Source organism: Rhinolophus hipposideros (assembly GCF_964194185.1).
Source record: "Rhinolophus hipposideros genome assembly, chromosome: 24".
In the NCBI taxonomy this organism is placed as follows: Eukaryota; Metazoa; Chordata; class Mammalia; order Chiroptera; family Rhinolophidae; genus Rhinolophus; species Rhinolophus hipposideros.
In genome coordinates, this window is record NC_138070.1 from 25,750,039 (window position 1) to 25,767,151 (window position 17,113).

The 17,113-nt window shown below is 47.3% G+C and overlaps 1 protein-coding gene across 2 annotated transcripts in view; it reads right to left on the reverse strand.

The window, feature by feature from the left end:
* Positions 1 to 17,113, reverse strand: part of KIRREL3 (kirre like nephrin family adhesion molecule 3) — a 562,991-nt gene that overhangs the window by 121,579 nt on the left and 424,299 nt on the right. For both annotated transcript variants that reach the window (XM_081037044.1, XM_081037043.1), the window contains exon 2: positions 4,865 to 4,942. In XM_081037044.1, the coding sequence (XP_080893170.1) occupies positions 4,865 to 4,942 (78 nt within the window). The remainder of the gene's footprint in view (positions 1 to 4,864; positions 4,943 to 17,113) is intronic.

Consider the following 17,113-nt stretch of genomic DNA (forward strand, 5'->3'; position numbering starts at 1 on the left):
ACACTGGAAGGTTTTGAGATGCAGGCAGAGCCCCTCATCAGGTACCACGTGAAAGCTTTCTATCTGCCTATGAATAGGATCAGCCACGGGCAAGCAATGTGCAACGAGAAGGTGAGTGGTTCTGGGATCTCCAGGAGAAATGGGTAATCCGAAGGGGGCGTGGGGAAGGAAGGGAATGGTAGTGGTGGGGGTGGGGTGTGTGTTGGGGATATGGGATGAGAGGACAGTGGGAACAGTTCCCCTTGAAGATCTGATGGGGCACATCTGCCTAGAGACACCCTGAGAATGTAACCCAGCAGTACATGGGGTGAGGAAGGAGAGCTGGTGTGGAAAGGAGGGGGCCTTTCCTTTAGGGCCTTTCCTCCTGGGGGCCTCCTGTCCTATCCCTCCTGCTCTGCTGACCCAAGTCCAGTACTGGACTTGGAGGAGAGGCCGAGAGCTAACACTTATGGAATTCCTGGGGCAGTAGAGACTCGTTTCGTGGAATGCTGTACCTCAGTTTAGTCTGCTTGAGGCGCGCCTCCGTAAGGCCCACCTTGTACCTGTGGGTGACTTTGTGTATTCCTTTATTGTCAGTCATGGCACTAGTTAATTACTTAAATTAAACTTGACTGACTACTTCCTGGTGGGAGACACTGGGCTAAGGGCCAGAGAAGGAAAGGAGGGAGCAGATCTTTGCCATCCTGAAGCTAACTCTTTAGGTGGGGCAGACAGTCTGAATAATTACCAATTAGTGTAAGTGCCACAGAATAAATAGGTTGGTGGCCCTAATGAAGCATAATGGTGGGGGTCTTTAATTCAGGTCTCTTCGTGGAGGTGACAGTAATATTGATATGGACCTGTGTGTTTTTATCACGAGCTCCTTGAGGGCAGGGACTAGTCTTACTTTTATAGCCCAGTGCTTAGAACAATGCCTGGAACTTCTAAAATTGGTTTATTTTTCTGGTAGGTATTCAATGAATGTTTGATGAATAAATAAATGATCTCCTCCCAGTAGTTTCTATGTAAAGCACCATGTACTTAATCACATGAAGACTATTATGTCAAACAGATCTGATATGCTTATGCCTAGTCTGTCTTTATTTCCTCCTTTCTTGTCTGCCCTTCATTAATTTTTGTTCATATCTCCATTAGGTGCTGCAGGGTATTGAGTTCAAATAGGAAAGAACACACACACACACACACACACACACACACACACACACACACACACCACATATTACTAACCACCTTCATTCCTGCAGATGTTGCAAGTTCTATCCGAGAAGCTATTAAGCGCTCCCAAATAGAGCAACTCTCATTGACTATCACATGCCTCCTTAAACAATCTTTGAATAGTGTTTTCTCTTTATTGCTTTGTGTAGTTTAACAGCACCAATTGCGATTACTCTAGCTTATGATAAACCCCAGATCTATAAAGCTCCTGTTCATTCATTATTTTCCTCTTGCTTCTTCTCAAGCTGTTATTTTTGAGGTATGTAGCAAGGAGGGGGCGAGTGGAGGGTGAAGCAAATAAAAAGATACCAGACTAATAAGGAAACAAATGAAACAGAGAACCGTTTCTTCCCGGGTGATGGACACCCTATTAGATACTGTTAAACAGAACAAATACGCTTTAATACAGCAGAAGTAAGATTTTTATAGTTATTCTAAATTGGAAATATAATGATCACCACCTTATCTTTGATGGAGGAGGCAGCTAATTGTTCCAATATCTCACTAATTCCAGCATCTGGGAGAAACGTAATTTATTTCTTATTTTTATTTTGTAATATTTTACCAATTGTTTAATTTATACCAAGGTGTATGGTGCAGCACGGACAGAGATTTCTGTTTCTTGAGCTGCAATTCCAGTTCAATTATTAATATGTGGAAGTTACAATTATTTTGAATATTGTTACAAGATAATTATAAACTGTAAAATAGCTCCCCATGCTTGCTGATGCCTTTTCTTATCTACAGACATGTTGGAGTTTGGGCACATGAGCTTTAGAAAGAAAAAAAAAATGTGGCAAAAGGTGTATAGGGTAGCAAGACTGGCTGGAGTGGGACCAGAGGAGCCTTCCCTGTCCCTCCAGGTCCCTTTCTCTTCTCTACCTGTCCAGAGTCAAAGCTGACTCCGCTTTTGCTTTTCTCCTTCTGCCTCATCGTCTCATTGTCTCAGTTAGTGTGCCTAACTCCACACCTCCTATTCTGTCTCCTCCTTGTTAGTTGAGATTTGTAACCATTCACACATGGTGGTTTAGCTTGTTTACCACCCTCTCCCCTCCTTCTTTACCCAGAAGCAGCAGCAACTACTTTGTGTGTGTGTGGTTGTGTAAGTATGTGCATGCATGTATGTGTTGGGGCATTTGGGAGGGGTTGAGAACCATATGCAGAGAGGGAGACAGGGTTGTGGAGTTAACTGCTCGCTTACCCTGGCTGTTCTGGGTCATTGTTGATTGCCTCCGCTGCCTCCCTCTTTCTGAATACCTTGCTTGATTCTCATTAATCTTCACTAGGGGGAGGGTATAGATTGGGGTGAGACACATGGCATCTATCATTCTTAACCAAATCAACCATAATAGGTTGAAAGGAATAACCCATTTATGTGGATTTGTACTTGTACATGTTTGAAGAGGGAGCTCAGAGAGAATAGACATTGTTTTGTATCTTCCCATTTTAAAAAAGAAGAAAATCTTTTAAAGAGCTGTTTTAGTTTTGTTGTTGCACAAAAGAAGGCTAACTGTCCTCAGAAATAATCAGGTCCTGGTCTTGTTTCTGAGTACTCTTCTGGTCCTCCCTGACTCCCTTCTTTCTTCACTTAAACAATACCTAAAAAGTGCCTCTCTACCTAGTGCTGAATTTCTTTTTCTTACCATTTTCCTAATTCCTGGTTCTGAGTATTACCATCGTACCTTTCTGCTGTGGTAAATGCATTCAGACCCCTTTCTATGGATTGGATTGTGTCCCCCCTCTCCCAATTCATATGTTAAAGCCCCAATGTATTTGGAGAGAGGGGTTTTATGGAAGTAATTAAGGTTAAATGAGGTCATATGAGTAGGTCCCTGATCCAATAGGATTGTTATCCTTATAAGAAGAGACACCAGAGGGCTTGCTCTCTTTTTGCCATGTGAGAACACAGTGAGAAGTGGCCGTGTGCAGGCCAGGAAGACAGCTCTCACAAGAACCTGACCATCCTGGCACCCTGATCTTGAACTTTCTCCAGAACAGTCTCCAGAATTGTGAGGAAATAAATTTCTGTTGTGTAAGCCCCCGGACTGTGGTGTTTTGTTATAGCAGCAAGAGCTGACTACCATGACCCTTCACCTCTTAGCCACTTGTGAAAGGTGGGGGGGAGTCAAATCATGTTCATGAGCCACGTGATATGGTTCTTTATAGGCCCCAGGATCGAGAATCAGTATCCTTCCACTCGGGGTTTGAGGTTTGAAATCCAGCCCAGCTCCTAACTTTTTGGCTTTCCCAATCCCCGTGAACCTTGTTTCAGCTTCTCTAATGAGCATCTCCAGCGAGAGAATGTGTCTGTTCAGCACCAAGGACAGAGGCACCCTGTCAGTTCCCACAAATTAGAAGTTACTGCCTCGCACTCTCGTGAAGGCTGTATAGGGAGTGGAGGGGGTGGGCTGAGAAAGAGAAAAGTCAGGAAGGGAGACTGATTGTCAGGATGCAGAAAATGCAGCCCCCAGCCCTGGCTGTGCTCAGCCCTGGGGCTCCCACAAACGAGAAGTGGCACCTTGCTGCTGCTGCTGTCTTCCTACACAGATAGGTAGCAAAATGGCGGAGGTGATACTACTTGTGCTTAAATGTGTTGGCCCACCTCTTGTCAAACTGTCATCATGATGGGTGCTGGTAACAAACCCATAGCTGGCAAGGCATTAAGTCTGGGGGGCACAAGACAGTGTGGGTGTCATGGACTGTGGGTTGGGAGGAGAGCTCGCTGAGGAGCATAGGAAAAGGGCACTGAAAGTATGCCATGGTATAACTCTGGGAATACAGACGGTACAGGTGAGGGCCTTAGGAGGGGAGGGCCCCAGCTCATTGCAAGCTGGGCTGGTGGGAAGCCAGGGCTTCATTTGTCTGACTTTAATGAATAAATGGCATCCCCAGCCATTGTTTATCTACTTTTGAATCCTGACAATCTGTGGCATCTGATGGAGAGGGTTATTAGCTGCACGGAGACAGATGGCTGGGGATGAGGGGATTGGCTCTTTATTACAGCGGGCCCATAAGTGACAGCACTCCTTCACATCCCAGAGTCCACGTCAATGTCAATGCCTTTCCCAAGCTTTGTGTGACTCAGTCAACTCTCAGAGGAAAGACTCAGTGCAAGAGGAAGGCAGAACAGCCCACGAGGAAGAGGGAGACACAGGGTCAATGGAGCTGGAAAAGAGGGCAGATTTCCAAGTGTTAGTTCTTTGAGAACAAAAACTCTGCCTTATTCTTCTTTAGTATTCTCCCAAGTTCCCTGTCAGGTGCTGTTTATTCAATAGGCATTTAAGAAGTGTGAATGATTGAGGAGAAAGATAGAGAGGTCTGGATGAGAAAAGATAAAAAAGCAGATTTAATTGTGGTGGCTAGGTGGGTGGGAAACAAAATGTAGGGAAGCAAGAGGAAGAGAAGGAGGGGAGACAAAGGGAGGAGGAAAGATAGCATAAGGAAAAATGCTTATGAGTCACCATACTGTGTTTCAGGCATTAGCTACTCCTTCTCACATTACTATATAAATGGCTGCATGGAAATCAAACTCATCTGCCCACTGTCCATTCTGAGATGTCTCAGGTTCTTTTTCCTGGTACCATAGCTGTGGGGCATAGCTTCCCTCCTTCCCCATTAACCCTGAGAGGGTGGGCGAGTTCTCACTGACCTTCATTCATCCTCCGAAACTTGTCCTTGGCCATGTAGCCCAGCACCAGACAGCATCCTCTCTTCTGGAGGCCCAGCTCTGGAAGAAAAGCATAGGTGGATGAGCCAGGAATGGGTCTGGGGTCAGTGAACTCCATGTGCAGGGGGTGTGATGCTTGTTGCTCTTATAGACAGAGCTACTTATTTACTTAACAAACATGCACGTAGCACTTACTATGGTCCAGGCATAATTTTAAGCCAGTCATTCCTCATTTGATTCTTATAACAACCCTATGAGGTACATACCATTATCCATTTTACAGATGTATTAAGTAAGCTGTCTTACATGCGAGAACTAGTAGGTGGCAGAGCCAGAAGTTGGAAGCGAGGCAGTCTGGATCCAGAGTGCTCACTCAAAACCACTACCCATCGGTTCATGATGCCCAGTATATCCCAGGCTTAGGGACTATGCCACGATGACTCTGGCATTGTGGTCAGGCCTGCCAAAGAAAAGACAAGTCCAACCAGTGATGTCCGGGATGGAGCAGAGCAACTAGACCCAGAGGGCGCCTCAGAAAGATGACAAAGTGATGGGGTGGGCTTGGGGGAAGACACAGGGGTCGAGGTAAAGGCCTTTTGGGAGAGAGTAGGTTTTGATGGCTGGGGATTTTGTGCATTCTTATATTCAGGTACGATCCAGCACCATTATCAAGCACTTCTCAGGTGTAGAGTCAGCGAGGAGGAACTCAGGGGTTGGAATGTCTAAGAGACACACAACACAGACTGTAGTCCCAAAGACTTTGATCCAATAGGAAAAACAAGTTAGAGCAATTCTAGGTAGGAAATGCAAGAGACAATTTCTTTCCCCTGCAGTATTTTGTAGATGAATGCCCACTGTGTGTGAGTGTTGGACTGGAGTATATCTGCCCCACAAGCAGCAAGTTTTCTTCTCTGGTGTTTCTCCTTTCATCCTGATTAGTCGCAAGCACTTTCTGGGTTCTGAAATAATTCCACACCACATTTCTCTTTGTCCCCCACATCAACCCTATGAGGTAGGCAGAGTGGTCACTGCTTTTCACATGATGCAGATGAGAAAATTGAAATTCAAAGATGCTATATGGCTTCCCATCATTCTTCTAGACTCCACGCCCCCACCTCTTTGCTTAGAAGTCAGACAAATGTGACAGCTGCCCTAAACTGGGTAAATGGATAAAGGGTATTATTTCTAGAAGATGGAATGTGACTGTGCCTTCTCCAAGCCTTGTCAGGCGTTCTGGGTACCCAGGTGCTCTCTCCATTGGTTTCTCGGAGAAAGAGTGTCCCACTGAGCAGTGTGTCACAGCAACTCACCCCACAACACTGGTGTTAGTACATTGTTAGAGTGACAGGGTGGGCTCATCTTCCTCCCTCTGTCTCCGTCCACCTCTGGTTGTCCAGTCCACCCTCCACGAGTAGCAATACGCAAGGGAGCACAGGGCCCGTGAGAGATACATGAGTCAAGCTTAGAGGCTTTTTCCCCAGAGAAAAACAGTGTGGCAGGTGGTAACAGAATGCCATGGCCAAGGGAGGTCTCTAGCTTTGATCTCCTGATTTTTTTAAAGTGGTTTATTGACTATCAGTAAAGAGCAGAGAAGCAGATCTTAGTGTGCCTTATCCAAAGGCACTTACTTCTTTTTCTTTCCTTCCACGCTCAGTCATCTGAAGGCTCAGCCAAACCACCCTCACTTCAAACAGCCTTACATCTCAGGCACCCAAATTGACAATGTTAAGTTCCCTCATCCAAGGCCCTGGCCCTTTCTTTAGGGGCTCCTGCTCTGTCGAGGGCCAAGTGGATCAAAGCCCCTTTGATGTTTACTTACTATATTTGTGGATTCTTTCTAACAACCATCTTCAAGAGGCAGGAATGCAGCATGTCAGGAGGGGGCCGGCAGAAGTACAAGCTGTGAGGAGGCACTGAGCTCCCGGGAACAATAGCCTCTTGCCTGAGACTGTATTGAAATCTCAACATGCTGACGACAGGCAGAGGTAGCCAGTCCATTATAATTGCATGCGGATTGTTCACCATCAGAATGATACAAATTCTGACGATTCTTATTACATTTTCCATTGACTTTTCATGTCCATCTAAAGCACATTAGCAGCGGCTCCTAGTGAGAAGGGAGCTTGGGTTCTTGGATTGAGCCCAGGGGAGCACTGGGGTGTGGGGGCAAAAAGTGCTGGATGAATTTAGGCCAATATTCTTGTTGGTCTTCCTGGACAATCCCCTAAATTCTGAATGGGAAATGGAGGGGGCATAATTCTCCTAAAGAATTTGAGAGTGTGGACAACTTGTTGAGTCCAGACAATCTATGTTGGCTGTCTCTGCCACTCCAACTCAACGCGTCTGTTGTCGACATGATAGGATGCCTTCCTCCCCAGGATGATTGCCAGAGGAAAGAGGCCACACGTATAGTTATTATAAATAAGAGCCTCACTGACCATGTTTGATTTTTGCCAATGACCAGGAAAAGAAGTTAAAAAAACGGATTAATAAAAGAAATGGAGGACGAGACAATTTCTCAATGTATTTGGCTCATTTAATTTGACATGTGTGGGTTAGTCTTAATTATTAAGGCAGCTACATTACAAGGAGCTAATAAGCACACTGCAGAAAGTTATTAAGCAAGAGGGCTCTGTGACAGAGTCTTTACTGAGAAGTGGGGAGAAGCCTCTGGGATCTCTATAAGAACAGGCGGGTTGGAGGATTAGTGAAGTGAGAATTAGCTAGCTAGCCATATATGAAAATTTGGGATGTTTCTTGGAAAGATTTGCCAGAGCTAAATTAGAGCTCACTCGATCCAAATGAGAAAGCACGCAAGCGGGGCTGAAATGAGGAGGCGAGGGGACTCTGGAAACACAGGTGGGGAGGTAGGGTATTGTCAAAGATACTGACCCGAGAGAGACCCAGGGGAAGCAGGAACTAACCGCTTTGGTTTAGGGAAACTCCCCCAAACCAGACTCACCTGGCTATTGGGGAAGAAATGATGGCATGTGACAGAAAGAACAGGAATCTTCAGTTTGTGAGCTAGACCAGCCACTAGGCTGCCACCTTCCTAGTCACATGGCATTGGGACGGATGGTGGAGTCTGGTCACAAATGCCCATTTTATATCAGCAAGACGAAGGGGGGCTTCTCCATGTAGACTTGGGGGCTATGGCGTTTGGCTGAGCACTTAACAGTAGCAGAACCAGCAGACGCACCAAAGGAGTCCATGGAAAACGATCAACATGAAATGAAGTCATCCTGGCTTACAATGAAAGTTCACAGCCAAGAAGACCAGGGTCACCTGCAGATGGGGGTGTGGAGAGCACTGTCTGAAGAGGACAAAGTTTTAGAGAATAAAGGAAACATGTCTTGGGAAAGGGGAATGTTTCTTAGGGAGAAGGAAAGATTTCACTCCAGGAACTCCGGGCCTTTAGACTGCGAGCAAACAAAAGATCTGGATTCTGCCTTGTTTTTTCTTTTCTTAAACTCTGAGCCCCTGGTCCCATGCCCAGTGCCTGGCCCATGGTAAGTGCTCAGGAAAAGTCTGCCTACTTAATGAGAGGGCTGACTAAAAAGTATTGGGTAGTAATCAGCTTTCCCATGCTCAGATCAGAACAAAATCAGGCGGGTTTCACTGTGGCGCAATGGACTGGGTTAGATGAAGATAGTTGAAGAATGAATGAAAGTTGTAATTCATTGGAACAGGGATCTAGGAAACATGAGATTTCCTCTCGGGAGGAATAAGAAGCTTTAGAAATGGAACGGTTTTCCTTCAGTTTCAGAGGGTGAGGATGGGACTTCTTCTAGCCGTCGGGTCCTTTATTCTTACTAGTAATAACAATGATACAGTAATATTACTTCACGTTTATGAAATACTTAGTTTTTTCATGAGGCTGTCATATTCACTATCTCATTAGACGCTCACAGTAGCTCTGTGAAGTATGCAAGGCAGAAATTATTTCCCTCATTTTGTTTTCAGAATTGGAGTCTTAGAGAAGTAAAACGACACTTCAAGGCCAAAGCACTAGTTGGTAATAGTGCTCAGGCTAGAATCCAGGTCGGATTTCTGGCTTAGTTCTCAGGGTGAGGTCTGGGATCCCAGAGCTGCCAATACTGTGAATCAAGACAGACCAGAGAACAGACAGCAGAGATCAGTGGTCCTGGCTGGGACAGGGGGTGGGACGATGTCCCCCCCCAATCTTAAGTTGAAGTTCTAAGCCCAACACCTCAGAATGTGGCTTTATTTGGAGGTAGGGACTTGTCAGACGTAATGAAGTGAAAATGGTCCTTGGGGGAGGTTCTAATCTAATATGACTGGTGTCCTCATAAAAAGGGACAAGTGGAGATAGACACACATATGGGGAGAATGCCATATGAACATAAAGATGAACTTTGACAAACCAGGAAGAGAGGCTTGGAAGAAATCCTTCCCTCATAGTCCACAGAAGGAACCAACCCTGCTAACATCTTGCTTTTGGACTTCCAGAACTGGGAGACAATGCATTTCTGATATTTAAGCCACCCACTCTGTGGTACGTTGTCACAGCAGCCCTAGCAAACTAATACAGACAGGAGGTAACAGGAGCTTGTCTTCTCATAGGGCCTGGCTATTTCCATTGGCCACGATTCTTGGAAGCTGATCCCGTTGGTCCCAGAACTGTCTGTAGGGACTTGCAGGAGAGCATCACATCACTGCTCAAAAGGCTCATCAAAGGGCACCAAGGGACCTGAGAATAGCCCGTAGGATTGCTAAGTGGGACAGTGGGGGGGGGTGGGCACAAGAGACCATGGGAAAGAGGGGCGGTATGGAGGGAGGGCTGGCCCTATGTCTGCATGCCCAAGAGCCCTTGATGGCAATTCGGGATGCCTTCAGCATTCCTGCTGCCAGTGTGAGGAATGTGTTGGCCAGGATAGTGTTTACTTATTACCCCAGCCAGAAACTACTGAGCTCTGAGTAACTGTGGGTAGACCTGGTGACAGTGGCCGTGCCAGCTCCTATGACCTCCCCATTTCCGAGGCTGTCCAGTGCCCTTGGGGCTTCCTGTCCTCAACTTTCCCGGTCCCAATAGTTCAGGGGTTCTTGCTGAACACGAACCCTTTCCCGCCCGAAGTTATGAGACTCGAGCAGGTCCCCATAAGCCTATGAACAAGAAATCGAGTGTAATGGACAGGCAGTTTGGGTGTGGTTGTAGCAAAGATTTCAGGAGCAGAGGAAATGACAGGAGGCAGGAGACGTAACCAGGGCCAGGTCCTGTGGGGATCTGAGGGGCTTCGCCTAGGAGTCTGGACTTTTCCTACAGAGTGCTGAGTTGAAGCCAGACAGGCAGGACTTGCGTCTTATGAAGACCATTTTATCACTGGTGTAGATGATAGAAGGGGGAAAGGAAGCCTGACAAGGGAGGGCAGTGGAGAGACTATTGAAGTACTCCTGGTGAGAGATGATGGGTTGCTATCTGCTCTCTCTCCCTGCTCTGTGAAGACAGCCTGAGATCAGAAAGCAAGGGAAAGGACCCCGAGCTGCCTCTCGGGGACATTCAGAGTCTCTGTATCCTTGCTACCTTGACACAGGAGAGCAGTGGAGGGGCTGAAAATAGCTCTTTAGCTAGTTCCTGAGGCTGCCTAGAGAAGATGGCAGCTGGACCTGTTGGAGTCACGGGGAGGCCACGTGTGCTTTAAAACCACCACGGCTGGCAGGAGCCTGGCTCCAGCACTTAACAGTGAGCAGTCCTCGGGGCTCCTCGGAGCTTTAATAGTAAAACTCTCCTCACACAGTTAATACAAAAATCAAATGAGACACTACTTGGTGAAAAGTGCCTAGAATAAAGTACCTGATAAGGAAGGGTGAGTTCAATCAGCAGAAATGAAATATCAGATTAGGTTTAGAGATCAACAAATCCAGCTTTGCCCCCCTTTTTTACAGATGTGAAAGGGAACACTCAGAGAGTGATGAAATGACCCATCCAAGGTCATGTAGACAACTATTGGTGACATTCTGTGAAGGTCACTGTGGTAGAAACAACTCAGAGGGGCTGGAAGAGTAAAGCCAGTGGGCGTAGCAGGCGAGGCTAAGGAACTAGAGGTGCTGGGACTGGAGAGAAAATGGTGAAGCTGCAAGCCATTCTAAGAGACAATGGGCTGAGTAACAGAGGGGCTCAAGCAGAGGAAGGGGGCCAAGTGTGATTTGAGTTGGGAAGATTGGAGGAAGAGTGGTGTCTGTGTCAGAAAGGGGAAATTGACCAACGGAGCTGGTTAGGCCCTGGGGTGAAAATGGTGCATTTTTGTGTTTGAGATGATGGGGTTCCCGAGTGAAGGTGTCCTGGATGATTATATGAGAGGGGAATTTAGGTATGAAGAAATACATTTTGAACCAGTTTTATTGACCTTGGAGAGTGGATGTTTTCGTCTAGAGACCAATTCATTATGTAACGAATTACACAAAAAGCAGTGGGAGAATATGGGTGGATTCTGTTATTAGTGTTAGTACCACCTTCTACTACCAGCACATGTTAATAACACGTGACAGGCGTAAAATCCAACCCACAGACTCATCAAAAGGCTACGAAGTCCTAGGCACCGTGAGCAAGACAAAATATGAAGGCAAGCTTCCTTTCCCAGTGAGATTTTAATCTAGTTGGTTACACATATGGGTATAGTTGTGAAAACGTAAATACAAGTCAAGACAAGTAACAGTTCAGTAAAACACATGAGATGCGGCAGCATATGAGTTATTTCCACATGAATGGTAGTAATTGCTGTAGGAGTCCAGAGGAGGAAAAGGGAGCTTCAGGACGTGGGGCGGCCCTCACCAAGGGCCTCGAAGGCTGGTGATGGGTCTGGGGTTTTGCTTTGTTGGGTGTCCTTAACTAACGGCCCCTCTCACAGGCGTTCACCCAGAGCTGCCTTGCCGATGGCAGGAGGCTGGAGTCTCACGTGCGGGAAGTTCTCACTTCGATTCTGCTAACCTGCTTCCTTCACTGGTTCTGCCTAGTGCTGTGTTCAGAATAGTTACTCACATCCCAGGCAATAATGCTGCACATAAGTCATGCCAAAACCACAGCTTTCTGATCAACCTTTATAGTAAGACGCCTTAGGTGAGGCGGAGTGAAGGTTTATTAATCCTGACTAGTGCATGGCTCTGGCCCTCTAGGACAAATAATAAATGTTTAATAGCCCAATAATACCTGTTTCATAATTTTTGAATCTCATTGCTTGCTAGTTGTAAGTTTATTAAAGGAATTATAAACTTTATGTTGTTGTGAAACGTAATTGCTATTTCATTGCTTATTTAATATGAGTTAATTATTTTAGAACTAAGTTTTCCCCCATTCAGATTAAGTATCAATTAGTTGTTTTAAGTTATTGATTTGTATTTAATTAACTATGCGATTACATACCAATTAAATTCTTATAAGAGAAACCTGAAACAGCTGTGGTCTTAAATTAAGTTTTAAATTAACTAATTACATAAAAAGCTCATGTCGAGTTATCCTGTTTTAGGAAGAACTGACAATCATCGTGATAGTTCCAGAAAGTTTCTGTGGCCACCAGACCATCCTCACGAGCTCCTGCAGGGAGCAAAGCTGCTTCAGACTCCTGATGATAAATGCCCTGCAGCTTCTTACAGCAATGGCAAGGACTAACAGGAGGGTAGCCCTTTGCCAGGCCTGCCTTCCTCAGCTGCCTCAGCCATGCCATTTCCTGGCTGGCATAGCCCTGTTCACAGTGTGGCCAAGGCAGGCGGCAAGTCCTCGCAACCAGCTGTGGGGTCCATGATTGTCTGTGTTGCTATTGGACCCAGATCCCATGTGCCTGCAGGAAATCTGGTGCCCATGTGGTCATCGATCCTTTGGCTTCTCCAAATCTCTGGAGATTTGAGACAGTACTGGGCTGTCGGACCCCTGGCCTGAGTCTGTACATCTTGGGCACAAAAAACAAAACAAAACAAAGCAAAAAACCAGCAGGCATGTACCGAGCAGCAGTGGGCATTTTATTCTCCTTATTTTGTTTCACCCTCACCCCGACCTTATAAAGATACATGTTATTATTCCTGTCTTTATTTATAAAGAAATGGACATGTTAGAGGGGTGAAGGGTTTGCCCAGGATCCCTCAGCTGTGATGGCAGAGCTTGGGGTACACCTGTGTGCCTGACTCCATGCCTGGCATACCTGTGTGCCTGTCTTGAGACATTGCCTGGGGTCTTTCTCCCAGTAGATTAACTATTTGGAATTCCAACATGGCGAATTCCACCAGCTGACTCAGAATGTGACTTTCTTCTGGGCCACTTGGGCATCAATGCAGGCCCTAAGGTCGGCAGAATCTACACACCCCTCTGCACACATTGGATGCTTTCCGCCCTGGGGCTGGACCAAAGCCCAGCCTCGCTCCCTCCATTGGCTGGCAGAACCAAGGGCTCACCCACCTGGGGCCAAGCTCACTTAATTCACCATCACAATTAAGTTGCCATTTACTGATTGCTTAGGATTTATTAGTCTCCAGGCTAAACAGTTTGCATACATTATCTTCTTCAATCATAAAAATTCTGCGAGGTAAGTACTATTATTATTTCTATCTGATAGAAGAGGAAACTGAGAATGCAAATATTCACTCACTCAGCGTCATACAGCTAGTAAGTGTGGGGGCCAGTAAAATGGATTATAAATGTGGTTCCTTGGACTTCTAGTATAATCTCTGTGAGGGTGCAGGGGGTCGGGAGGAGTGTGATAATGTTGGTTGAAGAATTTTATGCAAAAGAGTTTTATCACGTGTACAAGATTACCTCAGCATCTCTGATTTAAGATTTCTGTTCCCAGTGGTTTAATAGCTCTGTGGGGGACTATGACAGAGAAACAGGACTTCGAAGGCCATTCCTGTCCCCTGGCCTGTCATCAATCTACTTATCCTGTGAGGAACAGGGACTGCTGAAGGCCATATGCCTAGAAGGCTTTTAGACTTTTCTTGAAAGAAAGTTGGAAGTTGGTGATTAATGTTTGAAGGGGCCCAGATGCTCGACAGCTGTGTGCCAAACCCCTGGGGAGGCCCCACCTGGTCCAGCCAGTTAGTCATGCAGGGACGCAGGGCAGAAAGAGGCCATCTCTCTTCTCTCTTTTCTAGGAGGGCCAAAAAAACTAAGATTGAGAGGATAGGATGCCTGCCAAGCACCCTCCCCACCACGTGCCCACCCCATCCCTGCACTTCTTTTGAGGCCCAGATCTTTGAGGAGGCAAAGGCCCAGTAAGAGGCTATAAATATAAGGTTGATTTGTGGATTTAATCTTCCTGCAGATTCATGAAGATATGGATTATTAGCCTCATTGCACAGGTGAGGCTCAGGGAAGTTGAGTGATTTTCTGAGCTCACACCACTGGGACTTCTGCCTTCTGCTAGGATACAGTCTGGGTGTTGTGCACGTAGCCCAGTGGGTGAGAAGGGGACCACGTGTGCCCTAGGGGTGCTGGCTGATGGAGTCATGGGTATTGCTACCAGGTGGTTGGGGGCACTGAGAAGCCCCGTGGGAGGCAGGCCCCTGGTAAGTCCATGCCCGGAGGAGGAAGGATGGCTCCCAGGAGGCAGGGGTTGGGAAGGGCAAGGAAGCTACCCACTTGGGTGGGAGGGCAGCAGGAGTGCTGCTGCTGGTTAGTTATGTGCTTACAAATCTCATTTATGGCCCCAATAAAATCACAAAAGCTGAGGATTAACCAAGAATGTCTCAAGAAAGCCACGAGCTGGCTTTAAATGATTTATCATGGAGTCAGGCGGGAACGGCCTGCCTTTGCCCTCATGCCCATGTCCTGCTGGACAGGGTAGAGTGAAGGGGGACATCTACTTGCACCTGGCACAAGAGAAGAAGGGGAAAGAAGGAAAAATGTGCTGGGGGGTATAGGGTCTGTTAGGATCCTTGGGATGGAAAGGTCAGGCTAAGCCTCAGTGGGTTGGGGGTGCCCTCCACTTTCCGGGTAGCAAAGCCATACAGGAGGGTGGCCAGGGGAGGGCATGTGTTTGCTCCCAGCTGCCTCATTCTCATCCAGTAGCCATGCCTTGCTTTGCATGTGTGTCGTGTCCACGCAGAAACTGCACACCTTCCCTGCGGCAGGAAGGCGGATATGTGTGAGTGTGTGGCCTCGCCCTGCTCTACACCGCTGCACACGCTTTTTGAGCCAGAGCTGGCCACCAGGGCATCATAACATGGGCAGTCTTTGGAGCTGAGGCCAGCGAGCAGCAGGGACCTGGGGTTGGCCAGACCTCCAGGGCAGCGCAAGGCTTCTGCCCCCGCTCACACGACGAGGAGGTGAGTGGGTGGTGGGGCCAGGAGAAGCGCCCGTGGAGAAGGCAGGGAACCCTGCTGTCCTCTCATTACTGAGAGCCTCCTCGAGCCTCACACACCCCATTACAACTCTGCATCTCATAATTAAATTGAATCTGCCAGTTACCTCTCGGCACGGCAGCAATTCAAGCTCACTGGAGGCTTTCTTTGTTTATTTTTATTTATTTATTTAGTAATTATTTATCCAGCTATCCATGTAGCTACATGGAGCCCCTGCCCATGTTTCTTTTGCCTTTAAAAACGGAGGAAGCACAGATGCAGTCTGTCCTACTTGGTGTGAGGGAACTAGAGGGGAAGAGGGTGGCGGGAGGTGGTTCCATGGGGTGAGCGCTGGCTGGGGGTGCCTCTGAGAGATGGCTAGGGTGCACTCCATAGGCTGGGACTACCCCCTGTTCTTGCCCAAGATGTCTTATGGGTCCACTAGCTCCAGAAAGCTCCATGGAAGTCCCCTGCTGGACAGGGGCCTCATCCTGAAGGACTGGGACATGGGTCAGAGAACATGGTTCTATCAAAGCTAACACACCTGCAGGGCTGTGCGGTTTTAGACGCAAACATCAAACAGAAGTTCTCCTTGAACCTCACAACACCTGACAGGGTCCTGGAGGACATCACCCAGGAGGAGAGAGGTTCCACAACTTGCTCAAAGTCACCCAGCTGCTAATGGCAGAACTGGGATTGGAACACAAGGCTTGGGGTACAAGGCTCCCATCTCCACTAGAGCCCCAGATCCAAGCTGGCAGCCCAGCATCAGAAGTCAAAGCACCGTTCTTCTCTTCAATGATCACCTTTCAGCAGAGAGGGTGCAAAGGAGAGCTGGAGAGCTTTGAATAAGGAACCAACCTCAAACAGATCCAAAGGAATGATTCTGAAGCAACAGCCATCACTTAAGAAGAACATGAAAGTTTACTCACCACCAGGCCAGTCGAGCAGTGGGCTGATTGCAAGTAGGCATGCTAGAAACCCTCACATTAACAGCTGGGCCCCAGAGAGGTGACCCCATTTGGGGCCAGCCAACCTGACAGCCCCTCCAGAGAAGAAGATGAGGACCCTGGGATGGAATGAGAGGGAGACAGAAGGCACATGCTCACGTATTATGGTGGGAGAATGGGAAGGAATTCCAGACTTCAGCTGACACCTTAGACAAATCTCCCCTGAAGAGAAAACAGTATTTATTTACCACTTACCCCCTTGCCTACCTGCTCCCACTAACCTGCTGGGTGAGTAATTTATGGGCTATTTACTAGTTCCTGGAGCAGGCATGAGTGCTACCACAAAAGACCAGGCTCCTGCTGACCCCTTCTGCTCTGTTCTGGAGCATGGAGCTCACAAGATCTGAGTGAACGTGGGTGGTAGGTGTCCCTGTGCTTCTGTGACCTGTTTGCTCATAGAAACCATCAGGGACCTTGGCTCAGGCTCTGGCCAGTCCACAGAGGATATCAATCAATGTGAGTGTGAGTAGGTTGGTAGCCCAGGCTTGAACCGTGGGAGGATTTATCCCTTTTGGTAATCTGGGGAAGGTTCTCTGGCAGAGGACACAGCCAGGTGGCCTGGTCTAAGACAAGAAGTTCCTATAAACAGAGGGGCCTGGGGAGCAGGAGGTCCTGAACTTTCCTTTAGATGGGGTGGCCAGGTCCTTTCCTGATTCCTGAGACCGAGAGTGCTTGGGCCATGGACCCCATAGCCCTTGGGACTCCTCACACGGTAGTGTGGTCCCTCCACTGCCTCCTGGCCCTTGATCTGAGGGTTCCCTTTCATTCTTTCCTCAGTCTGTGAAATAAAGACCTCCTGGGCTATGGTGAGGATCAGAGATAATTTATGCAAAAAGCTGGGAGGTGAGGAGAGATGTGTTCCTATAACCCGTACAAAGGTTTGGAACCAAGGCTGGGTACCTCATAAGTGTCCCATAAATGGTACTTAGTTAGACAA